The following is a 16,980-nucleotide window of genomic DNA, read 5'->3' on the forward strand; positions in this document are numbered from 1 at the left end:
ACCGAGTTTATGCTTGCGGTGATTAGCTCAACGTAAATAAATACAATATCACTCAGGTGGCACATCAGGAGGCAGAGGAACAGAGCAACTTCCCATATATAGGGAGGATTTAATAAAGAAAAAAACAACCAGAAACAATATAATCCACTGACAGCATGGCTTTCCTTCAGGTGCTCTGGTTTCCTCCCCTAAATCCAAAGACATACAAGTTAGGTGGATTGGCAATGCAAAAATGGGCTCAAGTGTCCAGAGATGTGTAGGTTAGGTGGATTAGCCATGGGAAACATTGGGTTACAGGGATAGGGTGGATCTGGTGGGATGGTCTTTGGATGGGCCGAATAACCTGCTTACACACTGCAGGGATTCTGTGATTCTATAATGACATCAGAGCTACGTGGAAAATATGGTGTTGTAATGCAAGTTTAAACTATCCATTTATCTCATTTTGTGTAGAATCTGTACACAAAGAGTTAAGTAGCTTTCTGCTGTGAACAGGGATGCTTTGCCAAGGTGAGGTTGAAAGAATAGAATCATCGCTCATCATTTCTTAACACTCTGGGGCACACTGCTTGCTGACTGCATAGTAATAAAGAGATTGATTGGAGGGCTTCAATGGGTCATGCAACCATAGTAACAAAATTGCTGTCAGAGATTGACATTAACGTAAATATACCTTCTTGACTTCATATTATCTAAAAGTCTATACTATGATACTGACTGCATTGTAGTTTAGTGCTAGCATGCAGAGAATGAAGCGATCAAAAGGTAGAACTGAGTAAGACACCATTTGTTGCAATCAGGAATTTGTACCAAATCCTGAATGTAATAAGAAAAAACAAAATCACATTATAAATCTAATTCTGTAGTAATTACAAGCAATGGCATTGTTTAAAATCACAAAACAGAAAAAATAAAGCGGACACAAAGTGGAGGCGATGGAATTAACTTAACATCACTTTCAAAGATCCAGCATCAGCACTACAGATCTGTGTGGTTCTATAATCAAGTGTGTTGCTGGGAAAGCACAGGAAGTCAGGCAGCATCGCAGGAGAATTGATGTTTTGGGCATAAACCCTTCATCAGGAACGAGGCTTGTGGGCTGGGGCTGAAAGATAAATAGTGCGGGAGACGGGGGGGTGTTGGTGGATGATTGATGAAGGAAAAGGAGATAGGTCAGAGGTGGGAATGATGGACAGATCCGCAGGGCGGTGCCAAGTTGGAGGCTTGGGACTGGGATAATGTGGGTGGAGGGGAAGTTGCCACCTGGAGGAAGAACACCTCATACTCTGCCTTGGGACTTTGCAACCACACAGACTAAATGTGGATTTCAACAGCTTCTCCACTTCCCCTCCTCCCATATTATCCCAGTCCCAAGCCTCCAACATGGCACCACCCTCCGGACCTATCACCCTCATCTACCAATTGCTTTCTCAGCTATCTTCCTCCCAACCTTACCCCCTCCCAATTGTCTCTCAGCCTCAGCCCAGAAGCCTCATTCCTGATGAAGGGCTTACGCCCGAAACATCGATTCTCTTGCTCCTCAGCTTTCCCAGCAACACACTCTCAATTCTGATCTCCAACATCTGCAGTCCTCACTTTCTCCTGAGTTGTTCTATATCCTGACATTCTGCCCGTTTCTTTGTCAAATTCTCTCTCTCTTCAAAGACATTGTATCTGACTGGGATAACGATCTATCACTATCAACATGGGTTGGCCTGATGTAGAAGCTTCACCCTCACATCATTAGCCACTAATACTATTTTCCCAGCTTTTGGGGGGGCAACGAGAGGAGAGGAAATAAGATGCACTGACAGGTCACAGGAAACAGACCCTTTGGTGTAACTCCGTCTTGACGACTAGATAGCCTAAAATAATAGCGTCCTATTTGCCAGCATTTGGCCAATATCCCTCATGGAATGAGTTGCCAGCGGAAGTGGTCGAGGCTGGTACAATTACAACAGGTTCCTTTTAAACCTTTCCCCTCTCACCTTAAACCTATGCCTTGTACTTTGGACTCCCTATGCTGGGGAAAAGTCCTTGACTATTCACCCTATCCATGCCCCTCGTGATTTTATAAACTCCTAATGTCACCCCACAGCCTCTGATTCTCAAGGAAAATAGCCCCAGCCTATTCAACCTCTCTCTATAGCTCCAACCCTCCACTCCTGTAAACTTCCTTGTAACAGTCTTGTATTAGGGGAGATAGTGAGGACTGCAGATGCTGGAGATCAGAGCTGAAAATGTGTTGCTGGAAAAGCGCAACAGGTCAGGCAGCATCCAAGGAGCAGGAGAATCGACGTTTCGGGCATGAGCCCTTCTCCTGAAGAAGGGCTTATGCCCGAAACGTCGATTCTCCTGCTCCTTGGATGCTGTCTGACCTGTTGTGCTTTTCCAGCAACACATTTTCAGTACAGGCTTGTGTTACACTGGTTCAGAGATGAAGGGGTCGTTTGTGGCAACCTTTCTACTCCTATATGTTAAGAAACTATATATAAAGTGTTCGATGGGATAGATACAGAGAAGCAAATTCCCACAGTGGATGAATTAACAAAAAGAATGGGGAAGTTATATGCTATGTGTAAAATTCTGACATTTGGCAACGAAAGCAGCATTTCCACTCCTGCACCTTATATGAAAGGAAGGGTAGTGAAAAATCAGCCCTTAACATCTTCCAAAATACTTCAATCGAAATCTCCCAGGTTTCTGAATGACACACTTTCATCAGGTCAAGCACTTAACGTAAGAAATCAAGAGCTGTCTTTCACCAACGCCGGCGCGATGGGCTGATGGGGCCTTTTTCTTGCACTGTAGACCTCCCCCTACATGCGATCGGCGCAACAGGCCACAACATATTGAACCTTGTCTTTCGCAACACCATCTCAGCCCCCTCACCACAAAACGAGCAGTACCGAACAGTGGGAGATAATGTTGGACCAAGCAGCCGAGGCTAATATTGCAAAATTGGAAAACAAAAAGTTATGCAAAAAAAAATGGGAGGGGGTTGGGGAGAAAAACCGAGGGAGGCTGCGGGATAGAAAGATGAAGCGAGTGCAAAAACAACAAAAAAAGAGCAAACGCTCGATAAAATAGACCAGTTGGTTTTGCAGGAGATGGAGATCGACGAGGAGGAAGGGGATTCACCCCCCCCCCTCTTCCCCCGGCAGCGGCAGGGCGCGAGATCCCGGGCAACGTTCCATTCACCCCCCTCCCCTCCCCCCACAAACGGAGTGGGAGCGGTTGGGGTTCCATTCCATCCGGGCGGGGAGGGCTGTACCATCCCCTCTCCTCAGGGGGAGCGCGGAGGTGAGAGTGTGTGTGTGTGTGGGGGGGGTGAAAGGAGAGAGAATTCCATTCCCCGGGGATTCTGGGGGGTTGGTGAGGGGAAATAAAGTGTCGCTCCTCAGCCCTGGTTGTACGCCACCCTCTTCCATTCAAAGCCGCTGCGGGGAGGGAAAGGGACGAATACCCCCCACCCTCACCGCCACCCTCACCCCGCCGCGTTCCCGACCCATCGCGCGGAGAACTTTTTAAACCGGTCATATCCCTCCCGCCGTCTCCTCAACCTACCTCCGCGGAACCTACACCTGGCGTGTGTGTATATATATATATATTCGATTGGATAACGGGGCACAAATCGCCGATCCCTTGTCTCTCCCCGTCTGTCTTCACTCGGGTTTCACCGACTCCATTCAACCCCCTCCGCTCGTCCTCCTCAAGACCCTGAGAGTCGAGGCTGCCTCCCCAGCGCCGGTTTTCTCATCTCGGAGGAAACTCCTTCCCCTGCGTTCCTCTGGGCTTTACAGGCGGAGGATTCCCCCCCGTGAGGACTAGTATTCAAACGGTCTTTTCGGGTCGGAAGGAGGTTAATTCCCATCCACCCAACCCAATCCTTCCTTCAACCCCGCTGAACACTCGTTGCCTTGGTGACTGAAGGCATCTGAGCGGACAGCCCTTATCGGGGATTCGCCGCCCGCGTTTCCAGCGGCGGGAGACGTCAAAAGGCCCACCACTGCACATGCGCCATGCCGGGAGCTGAGCTGAACTGACCCCCCCCCGTGATGCGCAGGCGCAATCGGGACGGGCGGCCGTTCGTTCCAACGCATCTGCATTGGTGACACACTGGCGCCACCCCCGCAAACGCCCGCCCACTTTCCGGAGAGGAGGTCCTTTGGTGCGCACGTGTAGTCAGGAGCTGGTGGACCGAGCCGCCGGGGATGCGCTTGCGTACCGATACCCACCTGCCTCTCCCGTGGCTGCGCATGCGCCTAGAGGCTTTAGAGGATAGGGAGGGGTTGAGACAGTGCCTTTTTTTTCCCCCCTTTCTCAAGACGTGTTAGCTCCCCTCAGCATTAATACATCTTTGATCACTGTGAGATTATTTGAAAGAAGGTGTTTCACTTTCTTAATGCAAACAGAAAAAAAAGTAGTAAGGGAAGGACGTTGTTCTGTACACCAAGAATAATAAGCCAAGGGTTCCTGAAATCAATGCAAGGTAAACTCAGAAACACAAAATGCTGGAAATACTCAGCAGCTAGGTTATTATGGAGAGAGAAAGCAGGCTTAGTGTTTCAGGTTTGTGTCCTTTCGTTAGGACAGGGGAAAGTAACAGAGATATGATGGTTCTTCTGTCATTAATTCATGGGATGTGGGTGTTGAAGGCTTTCCTCGAATTTATTGCCCAAAGTTAATTGCCCAGAGGGCAGTTAAGTGTCAGCCACAGTGCTGTGGGTCTGGAATCACATTAGGCCAGAACTGATGAGATTTCCTTGCCAAAAATGCCATGAGTGAACCAGATGGGTTTTCACAACAGTAGATGCTAGTTATGTAGTCACCCTCAGGCTAGATTTCGGTTTGGGTGTTTGTGAAATTAAAATTTCACTATCTACCATGAAGTGCTCTCCAGAATGTCAGAATTGTTAGTCCTCCAGTCTGGAATAATGGAATGATGCTAAGACAAGAAAAGAAAGAAATATCTGTTGAGAGCTGGAAGCCAAAAATAAGGAAATAATCCAAAATATGCAAAGAAAGGGAAACATTCAGGGTAGAGACTATGGTCTCAAATTGTTGAAGTCTGGACTGAGTGCAGAATAGCACTTCAGCCTTCAATTAGATATTTTGAAGTCTTCTAGACTCAACATTGATTGTACATACACAACAACAGCATACATACATTGATGTAGTGCCTTTAACATTGAAAAAAATCCATACTGCTGGAAAGTGAGCCAAGGAGGGTGGCAAAAACTTAGTTAAGGGGATTGGTTTCAAGGAAGGTTAGCCAGGAGGGGCTTGCAGGGATTAAGAGAGAAAAGTCTACATTGAGTTTGGGCTGTTGAAGGTACAACACTAATATGACATTACTTGGGGCTAATGAGGTTGTGTCAAAGAAACAGAATGGTTGGAGTTGTTTTACGGGCAGAGGAGGTTACAGTGACGGAAATAGATGAATTTAAACAGAAATTGCTGGGAAAACTTAACAAGGTTTGTAAGCATCTGTGGAGAGAAAGCAGAGTTACTGTTTCAGGTCCAGTGACCCTTTTCAGAACTGATTCTAGCTCAGAAAAGGTTGGTATATTTGTTGAAGATGAGGTGGGGAGATGGGAAGGAGTAAATGGGAGGTGGAGATAGAGTCCAAAGAGAGAGAGAAAAAAACAGTTGGACAAACAAAGGAATGGGTAAAGGTCAGCCTGAGGGCATCAAGAGCTGCTAATTGTGACTTTAAACACAGTTTAGAGGTAGCAGAGTACAGATTAATAGTTGGTTAACTGTTTGATGATGAGTATAGTTTGGTATTCTCCAGGTATTGGTAGACTAGGAGGGGAGCCATTTTAAAGCTTTGGGGGAAGGGGCAGCAAAATTGGGCAGATTGAATAAACATTTTAAAGATCTATTTTGCAACATTTCAATATCCCAAAATGCTTTACAGACAATGGAGTGCATTTAAAATGTTCTCACTGCTGTAATGTACAAAGAACAACATCCAATTTGCACATAAATGTCTCAAAAAACGACAATGTGATAATGACCAGATTACTCATCTCTCAGGAATGTTGATTAGAGCTAAATGTTAACTGAGGCATCAGAGTGTTGTCACGGACCTGTTTTCCATCCATCAGAGAGGGCAGAAGCAGCAGTTTAACATCCCCTCTGAAGTCAGCAGCATTGATGGTGCAGCACTGGGAGTTTCAGCCTGGCTATTGTGCTGAAATCGCTGCGTTGGGTTGTCTTGATCCCCACGACCATCTGACTCGGAGGTGAACATGCTGCTAATGTGAGCCATGGCTGACACAGGCTGATTCTTAGCGAAGTACCCCACTCCCACATCAACGTGAGAGGTTTTTCAAACTTGTGCGCAGAAACGGAGCACTTGTTTTTCTATTAATCCATGGCACGAGGGCATTGCTGGTTAAGTCCATCCCTAATTGCCCAGAGGGGAGTTAAGAGTCAACAATATCACTGATAGTCTGGAGTCATACGTAGGCCAGACAAGGGCATTAGTGAACCAGATAGGTTTTTGCTGACAATCAGCAATGGCTTTTGCTGACAATCAGCAATGGTTTAATTGTCATCTTAAGATCCTTAATTCCACTGTCTGCCCTGGCGGGATTTGAACTCGGGTCCCCAGAACGATAACACCACTAGGCTGTCACCTCCCCGAACATAAGTCTACATGTGGGAGTGAGCACTGAAACTGATCTCAAAGAGAACATCTTGTGTTAAAACATGACCTTTCAAAACAATCTTCTTTCAAATGAAAATGTTGTCACCTTTTGTTGAACACGGAAATTCATGTGGAGGTTTTCTCCTTACATTCTCCCCAGTTATTTTCAGTGTAGTTGAGATAGTGGTCAGTGAGCCCATATTGTATTGCTATGTTTACGGATCAATTTGCAAACCTGAAAATTGTGGCATTCAAAATTTACCAAAAAAACCCCTCCGAATTGCTTGTTTCTTGACTTGTTCTAAGTCCAGTTTACCACTCAGTAATTGCACTTGCTGAACCACACCGTCTCACACTTTGGTAACGCCCCTGTTTTAAAATTCTCATCGTTGGGTTAAAATCGCTCTGTGGACCTCTAACATTTAACAATTCTTTATGATCTCTGTGCGACTCCAATTCGGACTCTTCGGGCTTCCACCATTTCTGTCACCCCATGCTTTGGTAGAGAGTCATGCAGCATGGAAACACACCCTTCTGTTCAACCAGTCCATATCAATCATAATCCCAAACTAAACTAGTCCATAATCCTCCAAATCTTTTCTATTCGTGACATTTATGCCTTCTGGGTCCTGAGCTCTGCAATTCCTTCCCTCATCCCCTCCCCTCTCCAACTCTCTTCCTTTTAGATATCCTTAAGATCTACCTCTGATAAAATGTTTAGTCACCTGTCCTGAAATATCCTTTGTTATAAGTCTCAGTTCATCACTAAAATTACAGCACCGTCTAGCTAGAGGTTGTCATTGATGTCAAATGATTTGTTTGCCCTGCAAAGACCATTCAGTGTTGGTACGATTTTAAGAGTATACCTTTTTCACAATTTTGCATCCTTTCACGTGTGCTTTGGCACGTGATTTGTATAATTCTGAATGTCGGATGGAATCTTGTACCTATGAAGAAAGCTTAAAATTAATCTGCAGGCCTTCAAGCTTGTTCTGCCATTCAGTTAAATCCGCGCTGATCTGAAACACTACCTCTTTTATTCATCTGAGCTCCCTCAAAGCAATGAAGGAGCGATAAAGGAAGATCAGACGCTTGGTAAAATTGTACCAGTCAAGAGTGTGTTACTGAAAAAACACAGCAGGTCAGGCAGCATCCGAGGAGCAGGGGAATCAACATTTTGGACATAAGCCTTCATCAGCATTAGTGCAGGAGAGAGAGAGAGAAAGGAACTGACACAGCAGTGAACCTGCACAGTTGCTGCCTTTGCTGTTTGAATTCATGTATCACTGGACATCAGAGTGTGTCTGGGATAATTAACAAACAGTGAAATTCCTTGGAGGAACCTGTTCGGGAGAGGTCACAGCACAGAAACAGAAGTGAATATTTAAGCGTGGCCTTACAGTAAGTCTGCAGTAGTGAGTAGAGGGAGGTCTTTCTAGATTATATGTTTTATTGAGATATGTCTCTTGATTAAACTTAAAATATAAGCCATAACTATTAAATTTAACTGGAGCAGTGTTTTGTAGAAGAATAAGACGGTGCTATTTTCTGGGTCTGCAGTTTGTGGAGAAGCAAAAATGGCCTTTATTACAGTGATATGCTGTTCTTGTTGGATGTGGAAGTTTAGGGAGAGTTTACGGATTACTGAGGATTACATCTGCAATAAATGCTGTTGGTTGCAAATCCTATCAGATTGAATGGATTGGTTGGGGAGACATATCGAGGCAATGAGGAATTTAAAAGAGCAAGGGGATGTGATTGATGGCAGTTATAGGAATGGGGGACAATTCGCAGATACAGTCACAGAGAGGGATTAACTCCAGGAAAGGTAAGAGAGGTAGGTAGTTAGTGCAGGAGTCTTCTGTGGCTATCCACATTTCAAACAGGAATGCTGTTTTGGAAAATGGAGGGGTGATGAATTCTCAGGGGAATGTAGCACGAACAGCCAAGTTTCTGGTATTGAGACTGGCTCTAATGCAATAAGGGGTACATCGGGTTCCAAGAGATCAATTGTGTTAGGGGACTTTCTAGTCTGAGGTACAAACAGATGTTTCTGTGGCCAGCAGCGAAAAATCAGAATGGTGTGTTGCTTGATCAAGGATATCTCAGAGAGGGTGCAGAATGTTCTCAAGGGGGAGAGGGGCCAGCTGGACGTCATTGTACACATTGGAACCAATGACATAGGAAGGGAAAAGGTTGAGATTCTGAAGGGAAATTACAGAGAGTTAGGCAGTACTTTAAAAAGGAGGTCCTCGAAAGTTGTAATATCTGGATTACACCCGGAGCGATGAGCTAGTGAGGGTAGGAATAGGAGGATAGAGCAGATGAATGCGTGTCGAGGAGCTGGTGTATGGGAGAAGGATTCACATTTTTGGATCATTGGAATCTCTTTTGAGGTAGAAGTGATATGTACAAGAAGATTTGCTAGAACTGCTAGGGAGGATTTAAACTAGTAAACTGGAGGGATGGGACCCAGGGACATAGTGTGGAAAGAGATCAATCTGAGACTGGTACAGTTGAGAACAGAAGTGAGTCAAACAGTCAGGGAAAGCAGGGACAAGGTAGGACAAATAAATTAAACTGCATTTATTTCAATGCAAGGTGTCTAACAGGGAAGGTAGATGAACTCAGGGTGTGGTTAGAAGCATGGGACTGGGATATCATAGCAATTACAGAAACATGGCTCAGGGATGGACAGGACTGGCAGCTTAATGGTCCAGGATACAAACGCTACAGGAAGGATAGAAAGGGATGCAAGAGAGGAGGGGGAGTGGCGTTTTTGATAAGGGATAGAATGACCGCTGTACTGAGGGAGGAGATATTCCCGGAAATACATCCAGGGAAGTTACTTGGGTGGAACTGAAATAAGAAAGGGATGATCACCTCATTGCGATTGTATTGTTGAGCTCCTAATAGACAGCGGAAAATTGAGAAACAAATTTGTAAAGAGATCTCCGTTATCTGTAGGAATAATAGGGTGGTTATGTTAGGGGATTTTAACTTTCCAAACATAGACTGGGATTGCTGTTATGTTAAGGGTTTAGATGGAGAGGAATTTCTTAAGTGTGTACAAGAAAATTTTCTTATTCAGGATGTGGATGTACCTGTTAGAGAAGGTGCAAAACTTAACCTCTTGGGAAATAAGCCAGGGCAGATGACTGAGGTGTTAGTGGGGGAGCACTTTGGGGCCAGCGACCATAATTCTATTAGATTTTAAATAGTGATGGAAAAGGATAGACCAGATCTAAAAGTTGAAGTTCTAAATTGGAGAAAGGCCAATTTTGACGGTATTAGGCAAGAACTTTCAAAAGCTGTTTGGGGGCAGATGTTCGCAGGTAAAGGGACGGCTGGAAAATGGGAAGCCTTCAGAAATGAGATAACGAGAATCCAGAGAAAGTGTATTCCTGTTCGGATGAAAGGAAAGCCTGGCAGGTATAGAGAATGGTGGATGGCTAAAGAAATTGAGGGTTTGGTTAATAAAAAGAAGGAAGCATATGTCAAATTTAGACAGGATAGATCGAGTGAATCCTTAGAAGAGTATTCTTAAGAGGGAAATCAGGAGGGCAAAAAGGGGACCCGAGATAGCTTTGGCAAATAGAATTAAGGAGAATCCAAAGGGTTTCTACAAATACATTGAAGGCAAAAGGCTAACTGGGGAGGGAATAGGGCCCCCCAAAGATCTGCAAGCTGGTCTTTGAGGTGCAGGAGATGCGGGAGATACTAATCGAGTCTTTTGCATCAGTGTTTACTGTGAAGAAGGACATGGAGGATATTGAATTTCGGGAAATAGATGGTGACATTTTGAAGAATGTCCATGTTACAGAGGAGGAAGTGCTGGATGTCTTGAAACGCATAAAAGTGGGTAAATCCCTGGGACCTGATCACGTGTACCCTAGAACTCTGTGGGAAGCTAGATAAGTGATTGCTGGACCTTTGCTGAGATATTTCTAGCATCGATATTCACACTGGAGGTTGGCTAACGTGGTGCCACTTTTTAAGAAAGGTGATAAGGACAAGCCAGGGAACTATAGACCAGTGAGCCTGACGTCAGTGGCGGGTAAGTTGTTGGAGGGAATCCTGAGGGACCGGATGTACATGTATTTGAATGCAAAGTACTGATTAGGAATAGTCAACATGGCTTTGTGCGTGGGAAATGATGTCTCACAAACTTGATTGAGTTTTTGAAGAAGTATCAAAGAGGATTGATGAGAGCAGAGCAATAGATGTAATCTATTTGGACTTCAGTAAGGTGTTCGATAAGGTTTCCCATGGGAGACTGATTAGCAAGGTTAGATCTTACGGAATACAGGGAGAACTAGCCACTTGGATACAGAACTGGCTCGAAGGTAGAAGACAGAGGGTGATGGTGGAGGGTTGTTTTTCAGACTGGAAACCTGTGACCATTGGAGTGCCTCAAGGATTGGTGCTGGGTCCACTGCTTTTCCTCATTTATATAAATGATTTGGATTTGAGCATAAGACGTATAGTTAGTAAGTTTGTAGATGACACCAAAATTGGAGGTGTAGTGGATAGCAAAGAAGGTTAACTCAGATTACAACAGGATCTTGACCAGATGGGCCAATGGGCTGAGAAGTGGCAGATGGAGTTTAATTCAGATAAATGCGAGGTGCTGCATTTTTGGAAAGCAAATATTTGCAGGACTTATACACTTAATGGTAAGATCCTAGGGAGTGTTGCTAATCAAAGTGCAGGTTCATAGCTCCTTGAAAGTGGAGTCGCAGGTAGATAGGAGAGTGAAGAAGGCATTTGGTATGCTTTCCTTTATTGGTCAGAGTGTTGAGTGCAGATTTTGGGAGGTCATGTTGCGGCTGGTTAGGCACTGTTGGAATATTGCGTGCAATTCTGGTCTCCTTTCTATAAAAAGATGTTGTGAAAGTTGAAAGGGTTCAGAAAAGATTACAAGGATGTTGCCAGGGTTGGAGGATTTGAGCTATAGGGAGAGGCTGAATAGGGTGGGGCTGTTTTCCCTGGACCATCGGAGGCTGAGCGATGACCTTATAGAGGGTTACAAAATCATGAGGAGCATGGACTGGATAAGTAGACAAAGTCTTTTATGTGGGGTGGGGGAGTCCAGAGCTAGAGGGCATAGGTTTAGGGTGAGAGGGGAAAGATATGAAAGAGACCTTTGGGGCAACGCTTTCACGCAGAGGGTGGTACATGTATGAAATGAGTTGGCAGAGGAAGTGGTGGAGGCTGGTACAATTGCAACATTTAAAAAGCATTTGGATGGGCATCTGAATAGGAAGGGTTTGGAGGGATATGGGCCGGGTGCTGGCAGGTGGGACTGGATTGGGTTGGGATATCTGGTCGGCATGGACGGGTTGGACCGAAGGGTCTGTTTCCATGCTGTACTTCTGTATGACTCTGGGACTCCTGATGGAGGGCTTATGCCTGAAATGTTGATTCTCCCGCTCCTTGGATGCTGTGCTTTTCCAGCAGCACACTCTCGACTTGGATCTCCAGCATCTGCAATCCTCACTGTCCCTTAAAATTATAACTGGTACCTCCATGACAACAGTGAGGACTTTTTGAAATGCGTTGACTCTGTTTAAGCTTTATGAGAGGTCCTGCTGCACAACAGTAATAATTATGTAATATTTATACATGCAAATTCAATGGCTCCCTCAGATTGGGCCAGGAAATTTCTTTCTTGAAAAGCAAAATGCACCAAGTGGTTAATTCTGACACTGGATTGTTTTTTTATGTCACTCAGGAAGGAATGGCTTGGCGAGTGAAAGTAGTTTCACTTCAGAAGTTCGCGGTGGTTCTGACCACCTGTACCCTCGTCTTGTTTCTGGCGTACTGTCTATCCAAAATGGCTGTGACAGAGTGGTCAAAGGAAGAGTCACAGGTGGGCGCTACCTTCATCCTTCCCAAAGCCCCCAACAGAAGACCAGCCAGCGTCGACCGGCGCTGCCCACCCGGGTACTACTCCAAGGTGGAGCTAGGGCCTGTTGCGGGGCGGCGCCTTGAGGACCTGGGCACGCCAGGTGCCCAGGGAGGTGGTCTTGTGCTGGACGGCCTCAGCTTCAAGGAGGCGACCGAACGGTCCATTGGATTCCAGAAGCACGGCTTCAACGTCTTTGTCAGCGACAGGATCTCGATACACCGTGGACTGGGACCTGACCCCAGACCTCCAGAGTAAGGACCTGCGTTGGCATTGGGCGGTGGGTGGGTGGGAATGTCCCTGTGCCTGGGCAGTTGCCAGCCAAAGTTGGAAGGAGGTGATGGGTAGCTCAGCAATGTCAATGTCAATGTCAATATTGCTAGGGTCTCAATTGAATGAGCAGTTAATGCCCGCCACCCACTTCCAGTTAAATATGGATTTTGCTGCCTGTCAGGCTTATATAACCTCCCCCTTCTACAGACGGAGAATCCATCTCCAAGACATAATCCTTTTCCGTTGCAAAACCACTCCCAGATGCTGACATTCATTGTATTGTGTTATTTTTGCTCACTTTTCACCCCATTCTGTGAGTCATGGCCCTTACTCAGAATCATAGAGTCACACAGCATGAAAACAGACTCTTTGGTCCAACTCGTCCATGCCAACCATAATCCCAAACCTAAAAAACAGGTTGTTCTGCTACAATGTGACACCTGTGTTCCCCTGCGACCTCGTGCTACAGAAAATCACACTCTGGAAAACCGCTACAGAAAATCACGCTCTAGTAGATCACAAATAGAAAATTGCTATGCCCGTTCAGTATTCGCATTATCCAAACAATGTCCACAATTCGTCAATCGTGTTGTAGCCAGTTCACGCTGATGAAACATGCATTATAGCAGAACGACCTGTCATCCCACCTGCTTGCACTTGGCCCATATCCTCAGCAAAGATTTTTTATTCATGTACTTATCCAAATGTCATTAAACATTGCAACTGTACTGTCCTCTGGAAGTTCATTCCACACACGAACTGCTGTCTGTGTAAAGAAGTTGCCTCTCTCATGTCTGTTTAAAATTTTTCTCATAGAATCACAGAGATGTGCAGCATGAAACAGACCCTTCGGTCCAACTCGTCCATGCTGACCCAGATGTCCTAAATTAATCTAGTCCCATTTGCCAGCACTTGGCCCATATCCCTCTAAACCCTTCCTATTCATATATCTATCCTGATGCCTTTTAAATGTTGTATTTGTACCAACCTCCACTACTTCCTCTGACAGCTCATTCCATACCTGCACCACCCACTGTGTGAAAAAAGTTGCTCCTTATGTTCCTTTTAAATCTTTCCCGTCTCACCCTAAACCTGGTCTTTCTAGTTCTGGACTCACCCATCCCAGAGAAAAGACCTTGTCTATTTACCCTGTCAATGCTCCTCATGATTTTATAAACCTCTCTAAGGTTGCACCCCAGCCTCCAACACTCCAGGGAAAACAGCCCCTGCCTATTCAGCCTTTCATTATAACTTAAACCTTCCAACCCTGGCAACATCCCTGTAAATCTTCTTTGAACTCTTTCAGATTTCACAACATCCTATAGGAGGGAGACCAGAATTGCACACAGTATTCCAACAGTGGCCTAACCAATGTCCTTCTTTGCTGTCCACTACACTTCCACTTTCTCCTCTCACCTTAAAAATGTTCCGTAGTCTTGAAATCCCCCAACCGAGGGAAAAGACATTTGGAATTCACCCTATCTATGCCTCTCATGATTTTATAAATCTTAGTCACGTCACCCCTCAACCTCCTAAGCTTCAGTGAAAAAAGTCCCACCCTAAACAGCCTCTGCTTATAACTCAAACCCTCCAGTCCTGCTGGGTAAATCTTTTCTGAAACCTCTCCAGCTTAATAGTATCCTTCATATCGAACTTGTATTCTAACCTGTTTCATGTTTAACATGACCCTTTGAAATATGAATTCCTTCTTCTAAATGTCAGAGATTCTTGCAGACAGCTCTCTGAATCAATCTTGCGAACCTTAGCTATACACTCTTTGAAGTAAGGACAGTCGGGAGCCTTATGATTGCACATTGTACTCCAGCGTGGTCTCACCAAAGCCCTATGCAATTGTAGCTAAAGATCCTTGCTGTTGAATTCTCTTACAATGTGGGCCAATGTGTCATTTGGCAAATTACCTTCCCAATTATTTGCTGTACTCGATACACGTGAGAACTCCCAGATCCTCTAATCACAAGTCTATTGGGGAAATCTGAATGGAGACCTGAAGCTCGAGGGATAATTACATGATGTTCTGCTGCTTGGAAAATAATTTAAATTTACCAGGGCGTTGGTAGGTTTGAGGAAATCTAGTTAACTGATAGTGAGAGGGAGAAGTGAGAGACTCTCTCTCTGATTTCTTGACCAAGTTCTGTTTCTTTACCACCCGCCTCAGGTGTATCAGTCAAAGGTTCAAGCGTTGCCCTCCCCTGCCGCCCACTAGTGTCATCATTGCCTTCCACAATGAGGCCTGGACTACATTGCTGCGGACTGTGCACAGCGTTCTCTACACAGTCCCCGCCCTGGTTCTGAGGGAAGTGATTCTTGTGGATGACGCCAGCACTGAAGGTCAGAATTCAATGGATTTTTAGATCAAACCCATCCCTCAGAAACGTGTGCATTACTGTAGCGCCTCTGAACCTGTGGAAACATCCCGCGGCCCATTCACAGAAGGAACACCAGGCGGTTTTTGATGCAGAGTCGTACATGAGGGAGATTCTGGGACAGGTGACCAAGGGTTCAATCAGGGTTTTACAAAGGAGAGAGAGAGGTAGAGATGTTTAGGGAGGGAATTTCAGACCTTATTCCCAGGCATGGCTTCCAGGTGGAACAATTAAAGTCATGGATGCTGGAGCAGTCAGAATTGAAGGATACCTCAGACAGTTGCAGGCTGAGTGGAGATTAAAGTGAGAGAGAAACGGCTAAGGTCTTGGAGGGATTTCTGTGAAAGCATGAGAATGGTATTTTTAAGGCATTGCTAAAAATCACACAACACCAGGTGAGAGTCCAACAGGTTTAATTGGAAGCGCTAGTTTTCAGAGCGCTACTCCTTCATTAGGTGGGCTTGGATCGGCGCAACATCGAGGGCCAAAGGGCCTGTACTGCGCTGTATTTTTCTATGTATTTTTCTATTCTATGAGCAGCGCTTTGAAAGCTAGTGCTTCCAATTAAACCTGTTGGACTATAACCTGGTGTTGTGTGATTTTTAACTTTGTACATACCAGTCCAACACCAGCATCTCCAAATCATAAGTCATTGTTGTAATGGTAGCCAACAAAGGTTGGGGTAACAGAAGGAAACTGGACCTGGTGTGAGTTGGAATCCGGGCAGCAGAGTTTTAGTTGAGATGGGGTTCATGGTAACTGTGAGGTTGTTAGGAGAACACTGGGATAGTTGAGACTGGAAGTCACAGAGGCACAGATTTCTCAACTGGTTAAATACACCACCAGATTTAATAACAAGAGGAGCAGATCAGAAAGATGTAACAGGTATCGCAGTTTGAAGATGGGCCACATCCTGATTCCAGGTTCGTGTTTCAAGATGTTTCCTTTCCTGGAAAAGGATGCCGCTGCAGAACAGCCTGCCATCTTCTCTGATCCCTTTTATTCACTTGTGGGGAGTGGGTGTCACTGGCCGGGACAGTCTTCCTTATTGTATTTGAGAAGGTGATGGGGATTCTACAATACCGTTAGGGAGGGAATTCCAGGAGTTTGATCCAGCAACAGTAAAGAAACAGATACATCTCCAAGTCAGGATGGTGAGTGGCTTGGAGGGGAACTTGCATGTGGGGTGGTGTTCCCTTGTATCTGCTGCCCTTGTCCATCTAGATGGAAGTGGTCGTGGAATTGGAAAATGCTGTCTGAGGGTCTTCTGTAGTGTAACTTGGAGATAGTACTCCTGAGCATCGGTGGTGGAGGGAGTGAATGTTTGTGGAGGTAGTGCTAATCAAGGGGGTTGCTTTGTCATGGATGGTGCTAAGTTTCTTGAGTGTTGTTGGAGCTGCACCCAACCCATGGGAGTATTCCAGCACATTCCTGACTTGTGCCATGACAGGCTTTGGGGAGTACGAGGTGAGTTACTTGCTCCGTATTCCTCACCTCTGACTGGCTCTTGCCGCCTGAATTTCTGCTGAATATATGCTGAATTTCTGCTGATTCGTTGAATCCTTTCAGCTGGGTGTTGCACCAGATTCTGACAGGGCGTTGACTGCAAGTTAGTACATAACATCATCTAAAAGGCAGCTGGATGGGTATATGAATAGGAAGGGCTTAGAGGGGTATGGGCCAAGTGCTGGCAAATGGGACTAGATTAGATTAGGATATCTGGTCGGCATGGACAGGTTGGACGGAAGGGTCTGTTT

General features: G+C 45.4%; 2 protein-coding genes across 5 annotated transcripts in view; one reads left to right on the top strand and one right to left on the bottom strand.

Annotated features, from left to right (window-relative positions):
- LOC122541407 (spliceosome RNA helicase DDX39B) overlaps window positions 1-3,924 on the bottom strand; it is a 35,395-nt gene extending 31,471 nt beyond the window's left edge. The window contains exon 1 of one of the 2 annotated variants that reach the window (XM_043678157.1): window positions 3,568-3,924. The gene's annotated coding sequence lies outside the window, so the exon portion shown is untranslated. Of the gene's footprint in view, window positions 1-2,626; window positions 3,131-3,567 lie in introns of those variants that run through there. The other variant, XM_043678159.1, reaches the window with a different exon arrangement.
- Window positions 3,925-4,343: 419 nt separating this feature from the next.
- The window catches only part of LOC122541174 (polypeptide N-acetylgalactosaminyltransferase 3-like), a 33,233-nt gene continuing 20,596 nt past the window's right edge, over window positions 4,344-16,980 (top strand). For all 3 annotated transcript variants that reach the window (XM_043677794.1, XM_043677797.1, XM_043677795.1), the window contains exons 1-3: window positions 4,344-4,492; window positions 12,393-12,820; window positions 15,016-15,188. In XM_043677794.1, coding sequence (XP_043533729.1) covers window positions 12,399-12,820; window positions 15,016-15,188 — 595 coding nt within the window. In that variant the 5' untranslated portion in view covers window positions 4,344-4,492; window positions 12,393-12,398. The remainder of the gene's footprint in view (window positions 4,493-12,392; window positions 12,821-15,015; window positions 15,189-16,980) is intronic.

This window comes from Chiloscyllium plagiosum, chromosome 37 (genome assembly GCF_004010195.1).
Source record: "Chiloscyllium plagiosum isolate BGI_BamShark_2017 chromosome 37, ASM401019v2, whole genome shotgun sequence".
Taxonomy (NCBI): Eukaryota; Metazoa; Chordata; class Chondrichthyes; order Orectolobiformes; family Hemiscylliidae; genus Chiloscyllium; species Chiloscyllium plagiosum.